At 37.3% G+C, this 19,561-nt stretch overlaps 1 protein-coding gene across 1 annotated transcript in view; it reads left to right on the plus strand.

Annotated features, from left to right (window-relative positions):
* LOC123879556 (oxysterol-binding protein-related protein 8) overlaps positions 1 to 19,561 on the plus strand; it is a 42,536-nt gene that overhangs the window by 12,488 nt on the left and 10,487 nt on the right. The window contains exons 8-11 of the mRNA XM_045927328.1: positions 17 to 137; positions 1,128 to 1,225; positions 18,497 to 18,648; positions 19,289 to 19,467. Coding sequence (XP_045783284.1) covers positions 17 to 137; positions 1,128 to 1,225; positions 18,497 to 18,648; positions 19,289 to 19,467 — 550 coding nt within the window. The remainder of the gene's footprint in view (positions 1 to 16; positions 138 to 1,127; positions 1,226 to 18,496; positions 18,649 to 19,288; positions 19,468 to 19,561) is intronic.

The following is a 19,561-nucleotide window of genomic DNA, read 5'->3' on the forward strand; positions in this document are numbered from 1 at the left end:
CCAATTTTTTTTTCAGGAGCGGTAGTACAACCCCTGCCTACCGCGCATCTTATATTCCGAGCCCCATCTCAAACTGCTGGTCACTGTTGGCTCGACGGACTAGAACTGGCGTTAAGATGCAGCAATGCTATGCTCAGGTAAGTTTGGTTAATTTTCAAGTAAAAGGTAAGTTTCGTTTATTAACAGTCAGGTACCACTAGTCCCTTATCATACAAAAGTTTAACAGTACTCAAGTAATAGGTAATAATCGACAGGTAAGTTTATTTCCGTAGTACTACTGCCGCCTACCACATATCTTATATTCCGAGCTTCATCTCAAACTGCTGGTCACTGTTGGCTCGATGGACTAGAACTGGCGTTAAGATGCAGCAATGCTATGCTCAGGTAAGTTTGGTTAACTTTCAGGTAACAGATAAGTTTCCTTTAGAAAATATAGTTTATTCTCAGTGAACTCTAGGTTTTACTAGTTTTGTAAATTAGTTTTGTAAATTAGTCAGGTATAAGATGATTGCAGTTTTTAATCGACAGGTAAGTTCAGGATTTCGCGTCCATCGTAGACCCCGGAAACGGGTGAATAAATTTTCGTCCAGATGGCGCAGTCCGTCATTAACTTGCAGTGCTCTACATACCAGTGCTAGGTGTATCTTGTACGATGGTGCGAAACCATTCGTGTGCGAGTCCGACTCGCACTTGACTGATTTTTAGAGTTCCGTACCTCAAAAGGAAAAATGGAACCCTTATAGGATCACTTTGTTGTCTGTCTGTCTGTCGTGTCTCTCAAGAAAACTATAGGATACTTCCCGTTGACCTAGAATCATGAAATTTGGTAGGTAGGTAGGTAGGTAGGTCTTATAGCACAAGTACAGGAATAAATCTGAAAACCAGGAATTTTTGGTTACATCATTTATAAAAAATTAAAATGTGTTTTAATTTTCAAAATAAGATAACTATACCAAGTGGGGTATCATATGAAAGGGCTTTACCTGTACATCCTAAAACAGATTTTTATTTATTTTTATGTATAATAGTTTTTGATTTATCGTGCAAAATGTTGGAAAAAATACCAGAGTACAGAACCCTCAGTGCGCGAGTCTGACTCGCACTTGACCGGTTTTTTTATTTACCAGATGTTCCCGCTCGCGGCCCGAGGCGGCGGTGGAAGACGCTCCGGCCACGCAGACAAACATCTCGCACGAAGAGCTGGAGAAACACTTCAATGAGCACGGTAAGTCGTGTTAACCGCACTTACCTTTAGCCATACTTACCTTACAGTGGACTTCAGGTAAAAAGAGCTCTGAATGTTAGTCGCAGAGATGTGTTTGCGAATATGTATTACATACCTTTCGATAAGATTCAATATTCAGCAACGGTTATGTTTACTTAACTTTCCTTTAACGATATTTCCCTTTAGTGTTAATTATTACTCAAAGGACTAATTGTTCAATTGTCAAATAATTTTTACCTGTGGAATAAATTGATGTTTTGACAGATCTCATATACAAAAACTGTCAAAAAAGTTATTTTACGATTTTACGATTGAAAAATCAGCCCTAAGTTGATTTTATGTCATTAGGTAATTTACAGCCAAGAAGTCAAATAAGTATTAAGAATGAGATGCCTATGACATCGTGTTTATAACGTGAAGGGAAAAATAATGTATTACTTCGTTGTATTTACGTTAAGGTAACTTACCTCATAAATCGACGTCATGTCTATTTTTAAATAGACTAACTTAGCCTTAAGGTAAGTAATGTAGTCTTAGGCTGAGATCTATAGAGTGCACTTTAACTTTGCTCAGACTTAAGACACTGTTAAAACGAGATAGCGCTATACCACTGGCATAAATCTGTCCCGTTTTAACTGAAACTTAAGTCTAAGCAAATCCAAAGTGAGCTTTATAGATTTCAACCTTAGGGTAAGTATGTAATATGTTGAGGAAACATTACTTACCTTAAGGAAAAGTTATAGTACGCGACAGGTCGGGATGGCAATCGGGTTATGAGGCGAGGGGGGGGGGGGGGTGGGGGGGGGGTGCCCCGCACACTTACGTCAGCCGCGTTATCCCGCGGTAAGGCTGCTTTTCCACCAGAGATGTGCTATGCTACGTTGCTATGGATGCGTTTGATATCCACCAATCATATTCATTGGTGCACATAGCTTAGCACTGGTGGAAATGGATTCAACTAAGATTTGTTTTTTATATGGAAGGATGCGTGCTATGGATGCGTGCTATGGGCCGTCGACAGTGGTGCAAAGCAGTATACCTACAATGCGCATATTTCTCGCGCAGCTACTTTGCGGCGGCGCATCTTAATAGCGCATCTTCCTCGCACAGCTACATAGCTTAGTATTGGCTGAAACGGTCACATATTTTCGTATCGGTAAGGCACACTTAGGATCCCTTTCCACCAGAGATGTGCTATGCAGCTATGCTGAGAAGATGTGAATTGTACGCTACGAAAATATGTGACCGTTTCCACCAATACTAAGCTATGTAGCTGTGCGAGGAAGATGCGCTATGAAGATGCGCCGCCGCAAAGTAGCTGCGCGAGAAAGATCGCATACTGTAGGTATTCTGCTCTGCACCGCTGTCGACGGCCCATAGCAGGCATCCATAGCACGCATCCATAGCAGGCATCCATAGCACGCATCCATAGCACGCATCCATAGCACGCATCCATAGCATGCATCCTTTCATATAAAAACATATCTTAGTTGAATCCGTTTCCACCAGTGCTAAGCTATGTGCACCAATGAATATGATTGGTGGATATCAAACGCATCCATAGCAACATAGCATAGCACATCTCTGGTGGTAAAGCAGCCTAACCCGGTGCGGAATGGCGTGGCTGATGTGCCAGCGACCTCGATTGCCATCTCAACCTGTCGTATACTGTAGTTATCACAAATCGAACCTTTTATTTGTTTTTTATACTGATATAATAACTAATGAAATTTTCTCCTTTTTACACACATAACCTGCACTTAATAACGCTATGGTATTAAATTGCTTGAATTTCGAAACGTATTTTTGAATATTTTTCCGTGTTTCTGACGTATTTTGGCTCATAATTCTGCTAATTTACATGTAATTCGCTATAATATTTAAACTATTGCCATTTTTTAAAACGTTGAATTAATAAAAACACGTTTTTCATTCACATACATTACCTACCTATAATATTAACTACATATTGATATCACTTTTTTACTTTTAACTGTTTTTTTTAATGAAAAAATTACTTTTAAACTATTCCATGAAAATGTTTATTTATTTAATCTATCACATTATTTGATTACGACTGAATTGACTTTTTTTTTCTAATTTTACGGAAAACCCCCACATTGATTTTTCGATTGCATTTATTAACTACCTTTGGCGTGACGATTTTTTTTTAATTTTTCGAAAAAAAAAAGATTTTAAACCGTCCCATTCAACATGCGTTTCACCTTCACCTCTATTAAAAATCCAAGATTACTCACCGAAAGCGAAAGACGCTAATTTCGACGCTAAACTGGCGGTTTTCAAAATCGACAAATCCAAAAGTTTAACAACCAGCCCTTTCAAGATAGACTTGACCAAATGTTTTGAGCTACGAAAGCTGTCTTTGAGCGAAAAATTTCAGGAAAAATGTACATCGCCGACTAGTATTATTGAGGAAAATCTGACCAAAATTTTTGCAAAACGACGCAGCTCTACTCCTTCTGCCTCTAAACCTAGCTCTTCACCAAAAAAGATTAGTGAATTTCGAAAATCTGTCAAAACCGATTCAGAAAATGACGATGCTTTGAGTTCTCGGATGGCTGAGTGTGTCAGGGATTCAGAGGTGTTGTTTGGTTCACCGGAGAATATTTTGATTACTAAAACAGCGCCATCTATGGAGAGGTTTGGTGAACAGTCTATTGATTTGAGTTCCTCTACTGATGATTGTAGGTTAGTATATGTGTATTCTTATAGATATATTTAACACATTTTTACATAGTTACGACTAAGTATAGTATTATTGAGGAAAATCTATCAAATATGTTGCAAAACGACATAATTCTACCCCTTCTGCGTATAAACCTAGTTTGTCACCAAAAAAGATTAGTGAATTTCGAAAATCTGTCAAAACCGATTCAGAAAATGACGACGCTTTGAGTTCTCGGATGGCTGAGTGTGTCAGGGATTCAGAGGTGTTGTTTGGTTCACCGGAGAATATTTTGATTACTAAAACAGCGCCATCTATGGAGAGGTTTGGTGAACAGTCTATTGATTTGAGTTCCTCTACTGATGATTGTAGGTTAGTATATGTTTATTCTTATAGATATTCGGATATATTTAGTACTATATTTTTACATAGTAACAATTAAGTATAGTATTATTGAGGAAAATCTATAATAAGTGCGAAATTCCGCACCAATGAGTTAGGGTTGCCAATTGTTTTCTAAAAATTAGTTTTAGTATAAAAGTTTCAAAGTCAAAAAATGCGTGCGTAATTCCGAGAGCGAAAAATGTGTGCAAAAAAAATGAGAGGAATTTCGGACGCAGAAAATGGAAGGTGAGGAATTCCGCGCTAATGTGTTAGTCTTATCAATCGTTACCTTAAACTTAGAACTAGTATAAGAGTTTTAAGGTTTTTTTTCTTACTTAAAAAATTACTTGTAGGAACTCCACTCCATACAACTTGCGGAATTCCCCGCCATACAACATGCGGAATTCCCCGCCGTACAGTGCAAAGTACTCCCTCATAAACTACGACAGGTTGCCCTCTGCTAACTTTGAGGTCAACCAGACCGTGCGACGCGACGAAAGATACACCACACAAGACGTTTATATTGCTGGGAAGATCGTTCGTAGTGGTGAGACTTTGCACGACGCGACGATTTTGTCGCGCGCAGTCACAACAAGGGGTCTAGCTAGTAACAAATGTAGCGGAATTCCGCATGCGGAAACATACGCGATAATTTTGACGCGCGCAGTTGAGACGCAATTAACGCTAGGATCCTAAGATCTAATATCGCGGAATTTCGCGTGCGGAAAATTGAACGCGGAGTTCCGCGAGTGATCTACTAGGAAAAACGCGCTCGGAAAACCACGTGCGGAATTCCACACTGATGTGTCGTTTACCAGCGGCATGTAGCGGAATTCCGCGAATACAAAAAGGTCAAATTATATCGTATTGTAATGTTAGGAGAACACCTTGTCTGGGCAAACCAAACTTACGCGTGTTGTCCGCCCAGAGATTGTGTGATTTTTTTCACTCGCGGAATTCCACTAGATTTGTTTCTGGCCTAAACAAGCTGTGACTCCAGCAACACAGACAGCTTGTTTATCTTTATACATGTTAGTAATCCAATTTGTTGACTGTGCGCGAAAATTTCGTCATGTGCGAAGGCGTTAAAGCCCTGGTCACACAAACCGCGCGATGGCAGCTAACCAAAGCAAATAATTTTAGGCTTATATAGAGAGCGCCAGCGCGTGCCAGACCTTCGTTATTATATAAAAGCTGACAGTTTATCTGCGTAATGTCCCCAACACAGGGAGTAGCGATCAGTGACTATGAAGTTTGGATCATGGTGGTTTTGGGAGATAGCAGGTAATAAAGGTAAAAAAAATCTTATGACAAGGTATAAAGTCTAATTTTTTTTATATTTTATTCGGAATAGTATTAGAAATCACGTCATGCAGTGGCAGATACTTACTATCGTGGCTTATACTACGTCCTTATAGTTCAAAGTTTAAAACATCAATGCCCAAAAACGCCATAAATATCGCGTTACTCAACGCGTTAACTGAGTGGCCACACTTGAACGGTTAACGTCTAATGCCAATTGAATTGGGTTTAAATCTAACGCCAAACGGCATTGTGAATGGAATGGTACGTCGATCGTGGCTACATCTACGTTTAACGGGAAACGCCGTTGAACATCGCGTTGCTGGCCGGGACATTTATAGAACTGTGTTGTAGCGCCGCACTGCTGCAATCGCGCGTTATGTGTGACCAGTGCTTTAAAGTTACAAAATCTTGCTAACATAATCATTGCTAATATAAACAAGTAAACATAGACAAAAAATGTCGACTGCGTAGTTTGGCTAAGTATCGCAGATGCTAGACTTTCTAGGTGACTAAAGAAAAATTCGTAGAAAAAAAATTGTTTACTTTGACAATTTCTAGAAAAAAGAGTCGACGCATACCTACGGAGTGGAGTGATGCCGAGTCTTTTGATAGCAACTAATCAGCTGTGAAATATGGATGTAACTAGTATCATCATTATCATCATCTCAACCTGTCACCGGCCCACTACATTAGTGGGCCGGCGATACGCCCGTGCAAGAGTGAACTAGAGTGACTACTTCACTCTAATTCACTCTTGCACGGGCGGTTTTCACTCTTTCGGTTTGAACCTAAATCTGCATCTGTCAAATATCAGATACTTGAGCCCTAGGCGTGACGTGAAATCAAAGATTTAAAAATATTATAATAAGCATTTAAAACTCTTTGTGATTTTTTTTGCATGGGTCTAGTTGAAGACCTGGAGAGTGATATAAGCTACTTTTTATCCCGGAAAACCAATGAGTTTTTGAAAATCTGAATCGACACGGACGAAGTGGCTGGTGTCTGCTAGTTGCTAATAAATATATTGAGTGGTTATTAATAAGGGCGCTTCGCCTCAACTCTACTTCACTCTACCGGTGTGCGTTGCGCATTAGAGTTACATATTTATAAATGAAGTCTGCAAATATGAATTTTATTACCTATTTAACGTCTTGCTAAGTGCCGTCCTTATTTGTTTGCATAATCTCGAAGGTTATTTCTTGTTTGATGGCCATACTGTTATAGCTTATAAACAAACAGACACATACTTTATACTAGACTAGTCGATGCCCGCGACTTCGCCCGCGTGGATTTAGGTTTTTCGAAATCCCTTGGGAACTCTTAGATTTTCCGGGGTAAAAAGTAGCCTATGTGCTAATCCAGGATATTATCTATCTCCATTCCAAATTTCAGCCAAATCCGTCCAGTAGTTTTTGAGTGAAGGAGTAACAAACATACACACACACACAGACACACACACACACACACGTGGATATATGTTAAAATCCCGCGGGAACCATGGATTTTTACGGGATAAAAAGTAGCCCATGTGTTAATCCAAGGTATGATCTATCTCCGTTTCAAATGTTAGCCAAATCCGTTCAGTAGTTTTTGCGTGAAAGAGAAGAACACACACACGCACCTACACACAAACTGTCAGTTTTATTATCCCCCGACTCAAAAAGAAGGGTTTTATAAGTTTGACTTGTGTATCTGTGTATCTGTCTGTGGCATCGTAGCTCCTAAACTAATGAACCGATTTTAATTTAGTTTTTTTTTTTGTTTGAAAGGTGGCTTGGCTTGATCGAGAGTGTTCTTAGCTATAATCCAAGAAAATCAGTTCAGCCGTTTGAATGTTATCAGCTCTTTTCTAGTTACTGTAACCTTCACTTGTCGGGGGTGTTATAAATTTTTAATTTACACTTGTATATTTAGATATCAACCATGTTCTCATAAAGATACTTTTTACTAAACAATTAAGTAATTATTATGCTTAATACAACTTTTAATATATGAACGACTGAACGCCTGCCTTTATACCTTATCTCTAACAGCCGATTCTAACAACTCATTACTCAGTGAGTAACCGGTAACGCGCATGGCATAACGTCTGGTCGATACATCGATTTATTACATTCGATACGATATCGAATATCGATATCTGTTTGTTTACATACAAATGAAGTGTGAACCTACGCAACCTTAACAAACCTAACTTCTAAAAAAATGGTTTTAAACAGTTAAAAAGTTGTTACATTTTCTTTTTATTAAATAATAATTAATTTATCTAGAAAGGTGTAAATATTATGCAGTTTTTTTTAAAGTGTCTTAAAGTGTTATTGTAAAAAAAATGGTAAAAATATTTAAAAAAAAATTGTAATGTAAAGTTACTGGTGGGACTTCGTCTGTGTTAGTGTTAGCTGGCAGGCGTGCTCTGCCTTTTTGGAGTGTTTTTTTTTTTTTTAACTGGAAAGCGCTCTAAGGGGGTGCCGTGCGTGTGTCGGCGAGCGCCGGCACAGACGGGTTCCATACTTGTATAGTTTAACTAACTTGTCACAAATAACTACAAACTTGACATTGGCTAATCTTTGTAAAGCCAGACGAGAGAGAAAAAAAATATATCCATCATTGTCCTGTAAATATAAAAATAATAAAATGGCTTCCCTAACAACCTTGCAAAAGGTTACGTGAGTTCAAATAAAATATGTTTATTATTAACATAGTAGGTACAATTGGAGCTATTGTTGTTTGTTAGGTATAGGAAAAACTATGAAATAAACACATTTCCTGCTACAATCAGCTCCTAATTAGGGTTATCACTCACAGAAATGTACCGGGGTGTACCGAATCAATGGTATACCAAATCGACTGTACGAAATACTTCAATTAGGATGCCAATAAGCCTTGACAGTTGTCTGTCAGTCTATTTGACAGACAACAAAGTGACCCTATAAGGGTTCCGTTTTTTAGGGCTCCGTATCTCAAAAGGAAAAACGGAACACTTATAAGATCACTTTGTTGTCTGTCTGTCTGTCTGTTTGTCCGTCCATCCGTCCTGTCTGTCAAGAAAACTTATAGGGTACTTCCCGTTGACCTAGAATCATGAAATTTGGCAAGTAGGTAGGTCTTATAGCACAAGTAAAGGAATAAATCCGTAAATCATAATTAAAAAAAATTAAAATGTGTTTCAATTTTCAAAGTAAGATAAAGTGGGGTATCATTTAAAAGGGCTTTGCCTGAATTAACTATTATGCATAAAAATAAATAAAAATCTGTTTTAGAATGTGAATTCTAAAACAGTTTTTATTTATTTATTTATAGTTAATGATTTATCGAGCAAAATGTCGAAAAAAATACCCGAGTACGGAACCCTCGGTGCGCGAGTCCGACTCGCACCTGGCCGATTTTTTTGGTGATACGGAACCCCAAAAATTAAGGCAGTCTGTTCGTATTGACTCTACCATTCGGAAAGCAGATTCTCAGGTATTATTTGAAGTTAAATTCGTTTAGAAGGTTGAATGCACTCGATATTTATAAGTTTAGGCACTTATCAATGATAGTGAGCATATGCATATGTTTGTTTACGAAATACACTACGCATGCATTTGCCTACTTACTGGAAGGTGATTCACTTATTCAAACATGCAAAATTGATACTGTAGGTATGCCGATATGGCTAATGTGCTGAAATATGTTTCTAAGATTTAACAATTTAGGTTAAGGTGGAAGCGCCGGGCTGCCCACGAAATTCAAATTTATTCTTTACTAGCCGATGCCCGCGACTTCGCCCGCGTAGATTTAGGTTTTTCGAAATCCCGTGGGAACTCTTTGATTTTCCGGGATAAAAAGTAGCCTATGTGCTAATCCAGGATATTATCTATCTCCATTCCAAATTTCAGCCAAATCCGTCCAGTGGTTTTTGCGTGAAGGAGTAACAAACATACACACACACACACACACACACACACACACACACACATACAAACTTTCTCCTTTATAATATTAGTGTGACAACATGAAGCCCCGTCAGGGCGCTGCAAAGTAATTAAATATAAACAAAATGTCACGTATATAAAAATAACAAGTGAAAATTAAAAATTTATAACACCCCCGACGATCCAAAGTATTTGAGTTTTCCAAAACATCATTTTCAAATAAATAATTATGTATTTAGGCAACGTCCATCTTGACAGCTTGACATTTGTCTATTGACATAATATTATGAACCTAACGGTTATCTAACCTTCTTTTCTACAAGAAAACTAGAAAAGAGCTGATAACTCTTAAACGGCTGAACCAATTTTTTTAGATTATAGCTAAGAACACTCTCGATCAAGCCACCTTTCAAACAAAAAAAACTAAATTAAAATCGGTTCATTCGTTTAGGCGCTATGATGCCACAGACAGATACACAGATACACAGATACACACGTCAAACTTATAACACCCCTCTTATTGGGTCGGGGGTTAAAAACACGGCAGTATTGTTCTTTTGGAGTAAGCCTTGAGTTTTTGTTTTTGCATCACTTCTGAGATACGGCAAAATAGCATTTCACATTTCACCGCGTTTAATAGCCTCATGGGGTGACAGAAGGGCTGGCTCATTTTTTGCGCAGCGGATCAGCCTGGCTGTCCAGCGCGGAAATGCAGACAGTATTCTTGGCACCATTCCACGTGGGCATGATTTGTATAGTAATTAGATAAGACTAGCTTTAAGTTTTCTATACTAATATTATAAAGAGGAAACCTTTGTATTTTTGTATGTTTGTATTGAATAGGCTCAAAAACTACTGGACCGATTTCAAAATTTATTTTACCATTACTTAGAGGGATTCTTCCGAATCCGTATAGGCTATATTTTATCCCGGAAAATAGAAAAAATAAATGTCCACCCGTGCGAAGCCGGGGCGGGTCGCTAGTATTGTAATATTTTAATAAAAAAAAATATATGCTAAAGCGGAAAAAAAAAACAAAAAAATAGCATGCATGGCTTTGACACAAATCAGCATAAATAAAGCAAACATAAGTTAAGTCTATGAGGAACCTCTTATCTTATCTGGCCTACGTTTTATCTCCTGATGAGGTGAAAAGCGTTAAGGCTCTGTACACATTGCCGTGAAAAACGAAAAAGACGACGCGTTTTTGAAACGAACCATAGTTAGGTATTGAAAAAATCTAAAAAACACGAATGCTCTGCCATATGCATTTTTTTCCAAAAAAATTATAACCAGTGTCACTCGGGATTACCTGTTCCAGTCAGTCTTGAGTTTTAGTTGTAGGTTGTAGCCATCGATGTATATGGATGGGCCCTTCGAAGATAAAAAACGCGCTCAAAAAGTCAAGAGAAATTGCAAAAGTCTCTTGACTTTGTCAATGACGATGACGTAAGATTCAAGCTTATTTTTGCGGACGGAATTGTATGGGAAAGGCTAATCCATATACATCGATGGTTGTAGCATAATTTCTGAGATATGGCAAAACATGTTTTTGACACAAATCGGCATAAATGAAGCAAACATTAATTAAGTCTATGGGGAACCTCTTATCTTATCTGGCCTACATTTTCCCTCTGATTAGCGAGTTATCAATTTTTCCGCACCTCCTGATGAAGTTAAGTGTCAAGGCTCAGCACAAATTGCTGCGAAAACGAGAAATTATAATGAGTAATTCAATAAGTTTTTAAAAAACTCTGATCTTATTTTATAAGAAAATTAATATTTATAATATTTTAAGAAAGAAGCGTCATTGCGCTCCGATTTTGCGTCAATGTGTCTTGGGCCTTGGATAACAGACCTTGTAAAAGTATATTTGTAGAAAGAATTATTTGCTTTTGAATCACATTTTCGTCTAGCAGTTTTACTTTTTATGAATACACGTAACAAATATATCTCCATAATCAAAAAAAGCGTCACTGCGCACCGATTTTGCGTTGGTGTGTCTCGAGCCTTAAATAACAGACCTTGTAAAAGTATATTTGTAGAAAGAATTATTTGCTTTTGAATCACATTTTCGTCTAGTAGTTTTACTTTTTATGAATACACATAATAAATATCTCCATAATCCTATATATTTAATTTAGATTCTTATCATCTTAAAAAATAATTGTTTAATGATTAATATTAATATCAGTGAAATGAGTTATGAAAATACAGAACAATTTGTTTCTAGTGGTGTTGTGATAACGTTGTTGTGATAAACGAACATAATGCGGACTGTTTTACATACGTAATTTAAAATGTCAATAACTTTTGTTTTTTTTTCTCTTGTCTGGCTTTACAAAGATTAGCCAATGTCAAGTTTGTAGTTATTTGTAACAAGTTAGTTAAAATATACAAGTATGGACCCCGTCTGTGCCGTCGCTCGCCGACACACGCACGGCACCCCCTTAGAGCGCTTTCCAGTCAGTTTTAACACAAAAAACACTCCAAAAAGGCACAGCACGCCCGCCAGCTAACACCATCACAGACGAAGTCCAACTTATGTTAAAGTCAACGCTTTTTTTTTTAATGTTACAAAAACTGGCCGATTCAGACTCGCGCACTGAGGGTTCTGTACTCGGTTATTTTTTTCTACATTTTGCACGATAAATCAAAAACCATTATGCGTAAAAATAAATAAAAATCTGTTTTAGAATGTACAAGTAAAGCCCTTTCATATCATACCCCACTTGGTATAGTCATCTTACTTTGAAATTTGAAAATACTAATTATTTGTTCATGAACACATTTTTTTGTGGTGTAACCATAAATTCACGGTTTTCGGATTTTTTCCTTTACTTGTGCTATAACACCTATCTACCTGCCAAATTCCTTGATTCTAGGTCAAAGGGAAGTACCCTATAGGTTTTCTAGACAGGCACAACTGACAACGAAGTGATTTTTGTATGGTTCTTTTTTCTTTCGAAATGCGGAACCCTAAAACACGATGAATAAATAAAATTTTCTTTCTTTCTTTCTTTCTAAAAAGTATTAAAACTAAAACCTACTCATGAAAATAAAATATGCCAGTCCAAACACGACTACCCTGCCATATGCATTAGGAAGTTCCATTCCAAGGAATAACTTTTCATCAAATGAAAGATTGCTACTCATGGTAACTAAACAAATTACTATTTTAATTACTTATAAGCAAGAAGTAATTAGTAATTAGTTAGAAGTAACTCTATCATCAAATGATATCGGTGTTACTGATAAAATGATAAATGATATTAACAGATATTTTGCTAGATATAAAGCAGTACCATACAAAAAAAAAACCGGCCAAGTGCGATTCAGACTCGCGCACTGAGGGTTCCGTACTCGGGTATTTTTTCCAACATTTTGCACGATAAATTAAAAACTATTATGCATAAAAATAAATAAAAATCTGTTTTAGAATGTACAAGTAAAGCTCTTTCATATGATACCCCACTTGGTATAGTTATCTTACTTTGAAAATTGGAACACATTTTAATTTTTTAATGTTGTAACCACATATTAGTGGTTTTCAGATTTATTCCTGTACTTGTGCTATAAGACCTGGTGCCTACCTACACCTACCTGGACACCTACCGTGCTATAAGGTCAACGGGAAGTACCCTATAGGTTTCTTGACAGACACGATGGACAGACAGACAACAACGTGATGCTATAAGGGTTCCGTTTATCCTTTTGAGTTACGGAACCCTAATAATAAAGGAAAAAAAAACGTTTATTTCATTGACAACTCTTATATGTAATGGACAAAAGATACAAAAAAAAGTCCCTGGGATTTTGTCTCTACATTCGTCTAGTTTTTCTATGATCAGTTAAACAAATAAAAGAAAAAGACCAAATCAAAATGAATGAGTGAATGAATTTATAGAATAGAATAGAATAAAATTTATTCGTTGAAACTGACACATAAACATAGTATTACAAATAATGACGCTTATACAAAACAAAAAAAAAAAAATTAGAAAAGGACTAGGTATAAAGTGTTCACTTCAAACTTTTTACGTATGAATGAACTTGTTAAGTTTTAAACAACAGTTGAGAAATGCAAAAATGAACATCTTAATCCAATCATTTATTGAAAAAAAAAAATTGTAGAAAGTTTTTTGTTAAAAAAATAAAAAAGTGTGTGTAAAGTATTTTGGCTTGACAATAAATAATATTTAAAAAGAAAGCCAATCGAAATGCTATTAGACAAGATGGACCAGGAAGCTGATATGATCTCCAAAATGAAAGACAAGAGTAGGAGACGCTCCAGCATCTTCTCCCTTCTGAAACGCCAGAAGAAGCTTTCGAGACAATTTTCCGAACCGGGCACGTTTCCATTGAACAGGAAATATTCCGTCGACTCGGCCATACTGACACGTTTTAAGGAGTCTGACGTGGAATTGGCTAATGGGAACGCGGAGAGCGTTTCTGACTTGTCACACTGCAATGGAGGTTAGTTTTACCAGCACATATACTATCCTGTAATTCATTTTTATTTTTAACCCTCGACCCAAAAAGAGGGGTGTTACAAGTTTGACGTGTGTATCTGTGTATCTGTCTGTGGCATCGTAGCTCCTAAACTGATGAACTGATTATAGTTTTTTGTTGTTTGAAAGGTGGCTTGATCGAGAGTGTTCTTAGCTATAATCCAAGAAAATCGGTTCAGCCGTTTGAAAGTTATCAGCTCTTTTTCTAGTTACTGTAACCTTCACTTGTCGGGGGTGTTACAGGTAGTGTTATAACTTTTGTTATAGTCCACAAAACTAAGACCAAATATTAAGTACCTATACACAGTAACACACTATGTGCAAATATTTTTCACGAATTTGACTGTTTACTCTAACCTCATAAGGGGTTTAGAATACCTACGTTAATGTTACATACTTGTACATATTTACCGTTGCTATCTCTATGTATTGAGGTGCCTTTTAGCGTATCTTTACTGTACTTAATTGTTTATACGTCATATTAGGGTGACCAGAGTGTTTGTAAAATGTAGGACTTTCTAAAAAAAAGGTTTTGTGTACTTACTAGGTGATGTTCGCGCCTTCGTTCGCGTGGATTGTGGATATAGGTTTTTTTAAATCCCGCGGGAACTCATTAATTTTCTGGCATAAAAATTATTGATTATATTGTGTTGTCGCTAAAAATGACTTACGCGACGACGTAAGCGACCATTTATTTATTTCATTTTATTTTTATATTTTATGGACACACATAGTATCAAAAATAAACAATAGGTAACACAAATACAAAGCACACACAGCACAACAGTCTCCAACGAAAAGTTCACACACATTAAAACATACAATAGCCGGGTATAAAGGTACGTAGGAAAAGAACAGAAAAAAGGTAAATCACATAAATATTAAAACAAAAACAAAAACGAAACAAAACTGATAAGTGAAGCTAGTCATATTTTAACCCCCGACCGAAAAAGAGGGGTGTTATAAGTTTGACGTGTGTCTAAGTATCTGTGTATCTGTGTATTTGTCTGTGGCATCGTAGCGCCTAAACGAATGAACCGATTTTAATTTACTTTTTTTGTTTGAAAGGTGGCTTGATCGAGAGTGTTCTTAGCTATAATCCAAAAAAATTGGTTCAGCCGTTTAAAAGTTAACAGCTCTTTTCTAGTTTTCTTGTAGAAAAGAAGGTTAGATAACCGTTAGGTTCATAATATTCAAGTGTCAATTGACAATGTCAAGCTGTCAACATGGACGTTGCCGAGATATACATAATTATTTATTTGAAAATGATGTTTTGGAAAACTCAGATACTTTGGATCGTAGGCGCGGAATAGTCAAAGATAATCGGTTCAGCCGTTTGAAAGTTATCAGCTCTTTTCTAGTTACTGTAACTTTCACTGGTGTTGAAATTTTTTAATTTACACTTGTGGATATAATGTCCCTGACTGCAGATTTATATTTATGAGGAGAGAGATGAAAAATATCGTAATTAATTTAATCGTAAGTAATTTGCAGCTATAAAGTAGGTACCTACTTTTTAATAAAAATTATTATTGAGACAGTCCTCATGTACTTACTAGGTGATGCTCGCGACGCCGATATCCACGCGGACGACGCGCTGTCCGCGTGTCTAGGATTATAGGAATATAGGATATGTCTTAGGAATATAGGATTTTTTTGTAAATCCCGCGGGAACTCATTAATTTTCCCGAACAAAAAGTAGGCTACGTGTTGTGAAAATGTTGAAACCACCAAAAATTACTTTCGTGCTGTTAGAACTTAACTACGATCTGCAACTATTCAATTCAATTCAAATTCAAAATGTTTTTATTCAATTAAACTTTTACAAGTGCTTTTGAATCGTCAAAAAAAATCTACCACTGGTTCGGAATGCCGTTCCCACCGAGAAGAACCAGTAAGAAACTCGGCGGTTGCTCTTTTCAAGTACATATTCAATATATATAAAGTTATTCTAATAGGAACTATTATTAAGACAGTCCTACCATCAGGAGAAGTGATATGGGCACCCTACTAATATTATTGAGTGTGTATTACTAAGTACTACTGTTGACATATTCTTAAGCAGAGATTTACGATAATTATTTATTAATAGATTATAAATAAATCATTATGTATTAATAATGTAATAGACATTGTGTTAATATTCCCTTTTATGTCTAGTACTTATATGCCGCTACTTGAAATGTAATAAATGTATGTTTACGTATTTGTATGTAATCGAGTATTGATTTTGATACTATATAAGGTTGATTTACCACTAGAAAATATTATGGTATCTTAGCTGAAGAGCTGGTGGGAAATTTTGGGAGGGTGCTTGAGAAAAGCGGAAAGTTTGTAAGTTTGTATGATAGTTCTTATTGCTTGAGCAAACTAGACATATCCCAATAAATTTGTGTTTTTTTGTTGAAATATGCCAGATATCACGAATCAAAAACTGCTGTGACAGATAGACTTGTGATTCCACAATGCCATTACTTAGTTGTGATACTAGTTTTTGGCAAAACTTGTAAAAACTTGTCAATAGCATTTTTGAAATATGTTTTTGGTGTTTAAATAAAAACTGTTTAAATAAATGTTAAATACAAGTTTTACGCCTACAATGTTTCAAGAGATGTAGAGGTACGGGCACAATTTATTACAAACTCAGCTGTTTCAAGCACCTTTTAAAAATTACCCACACACTTTCTGACTATTTTCAACAGGACATGATATTTAATCTATAATAATAATCGATGACTTTATAAGGATTGACACGGACCTTTATAAAGGTTGCCGATAGTGGAACGGGCACCATTTATTACTAACTAGCTGATGCCCGCCACTTCGTCCGCGTGGATTTACGTTTTTTAAAATCCCGCGGGAACTCTTTGATTTTCCGGGATAAAAAGTAGCCTATGTGTTAATACAGGGTATAATCTATCTCCATTCCAAATTTCACCCAAATCCGTCCAGTAGTTTTTGCGTGATTGAATAACAAACATCCAAACATCCACATTTTCATATTTATAATATTATTAGGATTAGGATTAATTAGGATTTTCTGATGTTTCAAGCACCTCTTGAAATTACCCACGGACTTCCTGACTATTGTCAATAAGTGATATTTGTTCAATAATAATCATCAATGGTTTTATAAGGAGTGACACGGATCTCTATAAAGGTATCCGGTTGTCTATTTATAACCATGTGAACATACCGTGTGAACTATGAGTTCATACCCTTCAATGTTTCTTACATTCCGATGATACAGTACTACCACTTTTGTAAGTTACGTCAATGTACCTGCGCAGAAGTCATAGTTTTGAATATCTCCGCCACTTCGCCCGCGTAGATTTAGGTTTTTCGAAAACCCGTGGGAACTCTTTGATTTTCCGGGATAAAAAGTAGCCTATGTGCTAATTCAGGGTATTGTCTATCTCCATTCTAAATTTCAGCCAAATCCGTCTAGTAGTTTTTGCGTGAAGGAGTAACAAACATACACACACACACACATACCTACACACAAAATTTCGCCTTTATAATATTAGTGTGAAGTGTGATTAGGTGCTCGGTTATTTAACAGTTGCAGTATTTTTGTGCTAGTCTTTATAGGTGATGCCAAACTTTAAAGACTCGGTCAAACCCGATCTAGAGGCGTTGCGGAACTGTATGTAGGTCATACGGCCGCTGCCGCTACACGTTTGTATTTGACCAAGGCTCAATATTAAGTTAGACTGGTGTCTTTTAAGATGTACACAAATCAGCTCTAAACTAACCGACATCTCTTATAGTGCTTGCTATCTTTTTAACCCCCGACCCAAAAAGAGGGATGTTATAAGTTTGACGTGTGTATCTGTGTATCTGTCTATGGCATCGTAGCGCCTAAACGAATGAACCGATTTTAATTTAGTTTTTTTTTGTTTGAAAGGTGGCTTGATCGATAGTGTTCTTAGCTATCATCCAAGAAAATCGGTTCAGCCGTTTGAAAGTTATCAGCTCTTTTCTAGTTACTGTAACCTTCACTTGTCGGGGGTGTTATAAATTTTTAATTTACACTTGTTCATAGAGGTCCTTGCCAAAAAGGATAGCATTACTTTAAATGTGTGTTTACATTGAAACGTAGCGGAGACGTATGCTTTTGACCAGTCAAATTATTTAGAGATGGTCTGATAAAATCATCGCACGATCTCAAAATAATCTAATTGGTCTATTGAACACGTCTCCGCTCCGATCCGCTTCAGTGGAAACGTACCTTTTGACCTAACAATTAGTTTATTGATTTGTGTTCAACCAAATATACTAATATAGTAAAATATTTTCTTCTTTTCTTTATGTACTAAAAATGTAGAGAGATTTGTTTTGGTTTGCTCAAATCAGTGCTAAGAATCGCAAGACGTAGTTATCATTATAAAATTAAGTAGATCGCTACATACCCTATAGAGTAAGCCCTGTAGCAACGCTAATAGCACTTGTCCCACCCCTTCTCCCATAGAGTTAGCGGGCGCGGCGTCAGACACGGACAGCGAAGGCTCCAGGCCGGGCATGCCAGACAGCCAGATCACGGACCCTGGCACTAGGAAGAGGGATATCCTTGCCAGGATAGCCAGCTTCTATGCTGAAGATCCAGACACTGAGATTGGCGTGGTGAGTGTTTCTTACAGAGTACTGTGTATCTGTGCGTGTGTGTGTGTGTGTGTGTGAGAGAGAGAGAGAGAGTGAATAGTAGGCTTGGTATGCCAGACTGTCAGAGCAGTCCGTGCTCTGACAGTCTGGCAGTAAGAAGAGCGACATGCTTGCTTGCCAGGGTAGCCAGTGTCTGCGTACGCGGGCGAGTGCGTGCGCGTGTTAGTGTGCCTGCGTGTGTGCGCGTGCGTGCGTGCGTTTATGTGTGTGTGCGTATATACGTGCGTTTAAGGATTTTAAGGACGTAAATACACATGGAAATCCACTCGGCGTCTGTGATGTGTGATACTGTAACGTGTGGTATTGTATACGAAAATTAAAAAATAAATAACTTCAATTTACCTCTCATGTTTCTGTACGCTAGTCGAGTTCATTTTACATTGTAAAACTGTTCCTAAACCAGTCCAAGATTAAATAACTATTTCTATGGTACTCGAGGTTTTAATTTCATTAATATCGTTTCCATAGAATTCCCTGGCTGTACGGAGCTGATTCTCCTAACATGTCTAGGTCCAAACAACGCACCTAGTGTTTATATAAGACCTAGGACCTGGATATGTTACAATACCGTGGTATATTATAGAGTGAAATGCTATTTCAGGCTGGGGAGCTCGTGGAAGAGGTGGCGGAAGAGAACAAGTCCCTGCTATGGTTCCTGCTGAAGCAGGTCCGGCCCGGCATGGACCTGTCCAAGGTGGTGCTGCCCACCTTCATCCTGGAGCCGCGCTCCTTCCTCGACAAGCTGTCTGACAACTACTACCACGCGGACTTGCTGGCGCAGTAAGCAACGCTAACCACTTCTTGTTTTTCTCTCGGGGCTGGTTTCCGCACTTAAACGTTTCCGTCTGTTGTACGTTTTATCACCACTATATGA

This window comes from Maniola jurtina, chromosome 28, assembly GCF_905333055.1.
Source record: "Maniola jurtina chromosome 28, ilManJurt1.1, whole genome shotgun sequence".
Taxonomy (NCBI): domain Eukaryota; kingdom Metazoa; phylum Arthropoda; class Insecta; order Lepidoptera; family Nymphalidae; genus Maniola; species Maniola jurtina.